The 8188-nt window shown below is 31.1% G+C and overlaps 1 protein-coding gene across 1 annotated transcript; it reads right to left on the bottom strand.

The window, feature by feature from the left end:
• Positions 1-6: 6 nt before the first annotated feature.
• LOC111385924 (probable inactive receptor kinase At5g58300) lies at positions 7-1506 on the bottom strand (the record flags this gene model as incomplete). The annotated part of the gene is made up of 1 exon (XM_023010345.1): positions 7-1506. A coding segment is annotated over exon 1 (762 nt), but the record flags the coding sequence as incomplete, so codon positions are not given.
• Between the last annotated feature and the right edge of the window lie 6682 nt (positions 1507-8188).

Genomic DNA, 8188 nt, shown 5'->3' with positions numbered 1-8188 from the left:
AGAGGGAGAGGGAGAGGGCGAGGGAGAGGGAGAGGGAGAAGGGGAGGGAGAGGGAGAGGGAGAAGGAGAAGGTGTTATAGAAAAGCATTTACTCAAGGGCTTCCCACACAACTTGGAGTTTCCTATGAATGAGGAAGCAGGGTATGCCTTGAGTGATGATGGAATTGAGCCATTCAGTTGATTATTGCTTAAATTCAATTGTTTAAGCATTGGAAGCTTGAAATCAGGAATGGAACCTGTGAAAGAATTGTTCTGTAGGTTCAAAACGGTGAGACTTGTCAAATTTTGAATTGTGGTTGGAATGTTCCCAGCTAAAGAGTTGAAGGAAAAGTCAATCACATTTAGTTGTCTAGAAAGAGAGGAAGGTATGTCACCTGAGAAATTGTTTTGTTGGAGGTATACGTAGCGGAGGGATGGAAGAGAGAGAATATCAGATGGAAGATTCCCATCCAGGAGATTGGATCGAAGGCTGAGGGTCTCAAGTGCATCCAACCTACCTAAGGTATTTTGTGGAACAGGACCATGGAGTCCAATTCCAGGAAGCCGGAGCTCCACTACCCGAGCACCATTTGGACTGCAACTGACTCCAGACCAAGATGTGCAAACTGAAGACTTAGCGTTCCAATTGAGTCTCCGTCCATGAGGTACACCGGAAACAAAATCAAGAAGAGCCTTTCTATCTGACTTTAGGTCCGCAATAATTGTTGGTACAAGGAATACGAACAAGAACAAAGATCGTACAGCAAAAGAGGAACGTAGCTCCATCATTCTTTAGTTTAATCTCCGGGAATGATTCTGATCATGAACTTGTTTTCAGCATTAGCTATTTTCCTCCTGAGGCCATAGAATATTTCTTGTAATTTTAACCAGAGAAAAGCTTCTAATAAAGGTTTCTCGCAGCCAAGAAAAGTACACCTAGAAGCGAATTTTTTATATGAAAGAAGTAAAAACATATTAAAAAACCAAACGACTATGAGAAAGAGGCACATCAATACTGTGTGTGCAGCAGACACAAATCTATGCAAAAGTATGTCAGGGAAACACGAAGACTTCTTCTCAATGATGACTTACTATAAAAATGCATTGAATTAAGCAGATACATAGACTAGATGCCTCCTAAGGAAGATTAAATGCTTATCAGAATACCAGTTTTATTATAAATGCAGCCAATGTAAGCTATACTCAGATTTTACCTCGAGATACAAGTTTGTTAGGCAGGATGAACAGAGTCCCCCAACTAATGCAAAGTAAAATACTACCGTATGCTTTGAATATAGAGGGGGCAACATTCTATTTGCATGTTAGTAAGTACTATCATAGTTATTAAACCAGGACTGGACCGCGGACCATGGTCCGATCCAAGTCTCATAAGGGGACTGTTTAGCATTCAAATCGGTCTAAAACTAGACGAACCGGCCGATTTTAATAAAGAACCGGTAAACCGGTTTGAATTAACTCGACGGTTTACTGTAAATGACCCAATTTTGATGATATAGGGAATTGATCCCTTGACCTTTAGCAATCAACACTCATTACGGACCACTGGATACAGTTGATGGTTGTCTTAATGCTTCATACTATAATATATATCACTTGTTTTCAAGAATTTCAACCATTCCACTAANAAAATTATCACTCATAGCCCTTCCACTCGTAGATCTTTGAGTACTTAAGTTGGTTATTAATTGTTTGATCTAAGTAACATTTGATCCATGAGTTTAATTTTTCAATTTTGATTTTCAGGAACATGACGTCGCGAAACATTCAAACCAACATGGACAAGGAGAAAATAAGACAAATCTCAATTTTGTGGAGAGAATGTGGAAGAAAAGTCGATTAAATGCAACATCAAGACACCACAACGTCACAGACAATGCTAACATTTCAGGGAAGTCTTCCTCCTTTTCCTTTAAGTTTAGTATTGATGACAATGTTTACTGTAAGGTTGGGGGAGTGTATTATTATTAATTGCCTACCTAAAATTTTTGTGTGAGTTGGACATTTTGGCTTACAATTACATTTTACTTTGAGATTTGATGTTGATTTATGAACCGTGGATATGGTGCATGCTAATTGATTGAAGCTTAACCTTGCAAAATTTGATATTGAACGTGCACTAGAATTGAGTCTGACATTGTGATGAAACAAGTTGATTCATTTGTTAAATAGATTGATTTAACTGGACATAGATGTTATATCTAAACCAAAGTAAATTATTTATCCTTAGACCAAATTTAGCGCAATTTGTGGCAACTTTATAGTTGTAGGAAGACGCGGGTATGAATTTGGATTCCATGTGTGAAAACTAATGTGTAGATTATTTTAGACTAACATGATTAAACTAGACGAAAATCTTAAGTTGGAAGTCGGTATGTTTGAATAAGTGTGTGAAAGGGGCATTGCACTAATCAATGCATATATATTTGAAATCTAAAAACCTCTCTTTGAAGTTTTGATGACTCGAGTAATTAAGCCTGTAAGGGTATCTTAAAACCTGGTGTCCTAAAGTTGTCTGACTTGGTAGTCATCGGCCTAAAGCTCGCTACATGGGTCATTTAGAAGGTAATCAAAGATGAAGCTGCACTTGAAACAAAAAATTGTTCTCTTCGAAACCTTTTTTACTCGGGTCAGTAAGCCTATAAAGGTGTTTAAAATCTAGTGCTCTAAAATCATCTGTTTTGGAAGTCATCAGCCTAAAGCCTGCTACAGGGGTCATCTAGAAAGCTTCATGGAGAGAATACAAAAAAAAAAAAGTGTGTGTATATATATATATATATTGTGAAAAATAGAAAAAGCAAGTGCATAAAAAGAGCAAAAGCACTAAGTGCCTTGGTTAAGCCCTAACACTTATTTGAGGAAATTTAACTTTAGATAAAGGATAATTAGCTAGTTGAGTCGTGGTGGTTTAAGTAATCAAATAATTGGAGAATCCCTGTTCACTGAAGTGTTGACTTGCAATTAGTAACGTCCACCTGAACCCGAGAGTGTGAGAATATTAATGAAATATTCAACCTTACGTTACAAGCTGGGAAAGAGTGAAAAAGAACAAGTTTGATGCTGTGTGAATTTTACAAGAAATGTAAGGATATATTTGACCACAGAGGGTTGAGAATTGAAACAATTTGTGCAATCATGGTTGATTTCTTAATTCTTCACACACACACGTACGTCAGTTTTGCACTGGAAGAGTAGATATTGATATAGTATTGTGACTTTGAATTATGTTTGTAGAATAAACATCAAAATCTTGAACCTTGAGGTAAAAAACTTGATTGTACAACTAATTATCCCTTACATGATTGTGTGTTAGTAGTTATTTAGATGATAGTTTTGTTTGAAAACAAACGAATGTTTAAGTTTGGGGGTTTTTGATAACTGTAGTTTACACATTTATTTAAGGACTTAAAACGATGATATTTAGTTGGTTCTAGAATGAATTATGGTCTAAATTGTTGCATTTGGTGTTGAATAGGTAAAATACAATGATGGTACAAGAAATTGGAAGAAACAAGAAAAAGGGCTAAGTTGTAAGAGATCCAAAGTTTAAGGACTCAAGTACAAATACTCAAAAGTTGAGTCGGACCACATGATGAAGATTCAAGAGTACTCAGAGTCAATTGGATAAAGAAATATGTCAAAGGGATGAAACATAATCAAAGTATGATCACACCTTAATTTCCAATCGAAAAAAGTTATGCATCGATTTAAGCCTCATATCGAGACCCATTTTTGACATAGTAAATGATCAAATTTGAAATGATATCTGAATCAAAGTTGTACCCTTTTGAGTTAACTTTCCAATGCATCTTGAATCACTTCAATTGAACATCGAGATAGAAAATTATGATAAAAATACTGAAAGAGGTCTGTCGTGAAAATGGTGCCACGGCGCCAGATTCAGGGTGCTGCAGCGTCGGGAGATTTAGAGAAGTGGCGCCGCATATTTTTTGATGCGGCGCCGCACCGTCACCTAAGCGAAAATTTCGACCCATTTTGGAGTCCTAATAAAAACCCTACCTTCTACACACGGTAAGGCACATATAAAAATAATTTTTCTTAGACTTTAGGGGGGATTCACACATTGAGAGGTAAGAGAAGATAATTGGAGAATCAAAAGAGGAATTCAAATGAGGAAAAACATCAAACAATTGAAGGTTTAACGCATTGATTGGAAGAGAAAGGAGATCTTGGTGCAAGAATTCTAATTTTTCTTCACATCTTTAGTACAAATTCGATGATATCTTCCATAATAAATTTTTGTTTATCTTTCATTACTATGAGTAGCTAATCTAATTGCAGGACGAACAATGTAACTGATTTGAGAACCTTTATTTCTTTTATTTTAGATTCTTGTTCGTTATAATTACATGTGTCGATTTTAATCATATTCTCAATGATTTGAATTTTCTAACCAATTATTCAATAATTTCGTGAACAATAATTGTGTGGTTATGTGAACTCTTGTTTAGACTACATATTAAAATTCGGTAAATTAATATAACGTGTGGAGATATTTATATTAATTGTTGCAGTCATAAATGAATTCTTAGAACTATTAGTACATTTAACTAAGTTTGATTCGCATAGAGATATGGGATTGAAGTAATTAAATATGCTCAATGAGAACTCAAAAGGGGTAAATTGAATACAATAGAATAATTCGATCGAACACTACTTTAGATTTTATGAATTTCTATATTAAAAGTAAAGGTGACCAATAAGTGAAGTTGTTCCGCCCTAACGTCCATTTATTGATTGAATTCCAAATCACTTTTTGTTGCATCCATTCACATTTTAAGTAGTTAGATCAAAAATTACAATCGATCATTATTTTTGTTTATTTTCATCAAATAGTGGTTAGAGAAAATTGAATTAAGTGCTAAAGTATAGTCATCGAGGGAATGATAATCCGGACTCATAGGTCTATTTTACTACTTTTTATGATCCGTACACTTATTGAATAATATCGACAATAGTCCACTATTTCAACCTATTCAATTATGAAATCAACTTATTTCTATACAATGCTAAACTTAATTCATGCGTTCAATAAACATCAACTTTCACATGGAAAAGTAAAAATTAATTTAAGCATGTAATTTATTCACCATTCATAGATTAATTCATAATTCAACATATTCCTCATTATCAGACAGGCCAACTAACTCACACAGGCTAACTAATTCTCACAAGTAACTCAATAATTGGTTTGTGTATATTTAAGGTTGCAAACCTATGCTTAAGTATATTATAATTTTTTACCAAATTTTCTCATGTGTGTATCTTGATCATTTTCAACAAATTCTCATCCCATTGACTTCTCTTTAACTCCATTTGACATTGACATTCTTGAATCATCGTTTTACAATCCGACTCAACTTTTGAAGTATTGCATTTTAGTCCTCAAACTTTGTATTTGATTTGATCGAGCCGTTTTCTCTTGTAATCTTGTTCCTTTATCTTTCAATTGTATCTAATTAAATCCTTGGCATCTTTGATCTTTATTTTGTCACCCGTCTCATCTATTGATTGTTTGTAATTTAGTCCTCTACTTTTGGATTTCGCCATTTTTCATTATTTTTGCATTCATTTCTCGAATTCTTCATCAAACATCTAGTTTTATCTATTTGACATAATATAACATGAATTAGGCTTTATTTCATCAGAAGAACTACAAAATATTATTGTTTAAAGCCCCGAATAAGTGTATAATATTTATAAATACATTTATTTTGGAGCACATAAAAGTAAAATATATTATGCTTATGCGTATTCCATATCTTACATGGATACTACCATGTTTAACACCATATAGTAAATTCAAACCAATAAAGGAAAATTTATTCCAAGACTCCATTTATAGTTTTGAATTGTTGACATAAACATAATTTGTCACTTTTTTGAATTCCTGTCATTTTTTAAAATTTATATCACTTCCAAGTCATATAGTGTCTATTCCCAATATGAAGTTATGTCTCATGTTTAATTAATGGAAGCAAACCATAATTACAAAGAGACAATATATAGAATAAAATCAAACCACCCCTGAATATATTTTTAGGTTTTGATTGGTTTTCTCACTTATTTAGTGTATTTTTTTTGTTTTGAATTTTTTTCATTTTTTTGGTATTTATCACTTTTTTGGAATTTTTGTCACTTTTTTTCTTATCACTTTCTTGAAATTTCTGTCATTTTTTTATGTAATAAACACCACTTTTTAAATAAAAGTTCATATTTTTTATTATTATTATTTTTTTCAAAAAACACCTAATATTAGGGATATTTTTGTAAATTGCCCGCTCTTTAGTTGGTTAACCATGATAGAAGGCTGCTATATGGCCAGCTCCCACAAGCAGCTTTATTCAACCAAGGTATTGTGAATTTTCATGTCACTACTAGTTGTGACATAAAGTGGGATCTATCGAAAGATAGGCTGGACCTAGAATGGATGGTCAAATTTAGACCGATCGATCCATTTTAATACTACTATACATCACTGATTGTAAAATTTGAGTTCTAAACTTGTAGAGTAATTAGTATCATCAAACTATTACTTTGAACCAAAGGTATATGTATCCAAGGAAGCATTTGAAATATGGAGAAAAGATGGTTGCCAGCAATATCATAGATGGTTGCTATCGATAACTAAAATAATATAGCAATATCATCATAGTTACAAGATCCATCACTTTGATACATTGGCATTTCAATTGTGAATAAAGCTAAGTGTACAAACATAGTTGACAACTATGTGTTGTCAAAATTCAAGCATGTGATGTAGAAAACAATTTTTTTAAAATAGATGAATATAATGATGTCAAGTAGGATGCTATCAACCAACATTGTCAACAAATATTATACGTGTAGCATGATTCCTCAATTGTATGTATTCAAACTAATTCTCAACCAATTCATTTTCAATTAGTACCACTTTATCTAACTGATCCTACATACATTTTATACTTGATCTCACCGTATCCCTACTATATAAAAGAGGGAAATTGAAGGTACTGTAGTTAGGAACAATAAATTCTTTCATTTCATCACACTGTAGCAAAATCTTTTTTAATCGTTGGAGCAAAAACAACGTCGTGTTATCTTTAATTATTTCTCATTTTCACAAGCCACTAACTACAACCATCACCTCCATTGCAACATTTCTTCATTTTTACACACTAAATCATTTCATCAAATCCAATACTAATAAAGAAAATAAACTAAATGATTTAACAAATTAAAAGAAAAGAATTGCAGGCAAAAATTAAAAAAAAATGTTATTATAATTTTTTTAATTAAATTGAAATAATTAAAATTAAAAATAAATATTATTTAATTAAAGTTGAACAAATTACATTCTATTATAAAACGAAAAGAATTTTAAATCGAACAAAAATTATTTATAATATAAAAGAACAAGAAATTTTAAAATAATTTTCAAAAAATTTATAATAAAAAACAAATTAAACAAAAGAAAGTTACAAAAATTAAATAAAGAATATATAAATATTATTTAATTAAAATTGAAAAAAATTTAATTTTATCACAAAAAGAAAAGAATTAAAAATAATTTTAAATTTAAAAAAATTATTAATACTCTAAACAAAACAAATTAAAAAAATTAGGAAAAAAATTTCTCTCTGCAAATAGAGAGAATCACAGTGGATGGAGAGACACATAAATGTGTATGTATAATAGAATCTCCCCATCCACAAGGAGAGAAATCTCTCCGTGGACTATCCATTGAGAGATCTCACGGAAAGAATTTTTTTATTTTTTTTCATTTCTTTTAAATTTGTTTTGTTCATATTATAAATAATTTTTTTGATTTAAAATTCTTTTTTTCTTTATGATTAAACTTAATTTTTTCAATTCTAATTAAATAATATTTATATATTTTTATTTAATTTTCTTAATTTAATTTAATTTAATTTTTTTATTATATTTTTTTGAAAATTGTTTCAAATTTTTTTCGATTTAAAATTCTTTTTAATTCTTTTTTTTATGATAAAACATATTTTTTTCAATTTTAATTAAATAATATTTATTTTTAAGTTTTAGTTATTTCAATTTAATTAAAAAACTTCATAATAATTTTTTCATTTTATATTTCATTTCCTTTTTTTTTTATCCCTTTTACCAGCATTTACAGTACAAAATGATATCGTTTTCCTGTGTTGAATGTCAAAAA

Source organism: Olea europaea, unplaced genomic scaffold (genome assembly GCF_002742605.1).
Source record: "Olea europaea var. sylvestris unplaced genomic scaffold, O_europaea_v1 scaffold3343, whole genome shotgun sequence".
NCBI classification, from domain to species: domain Eukaryota; kingdom Viridiplantae; phylum Streptophyta; class Magnoliopsida; order Lamiales; family Oleaceae; genus Olea; species Olea europaea.
This window is presented reverse-complemented; position numbering and strand designations above follow the sequence as displayed.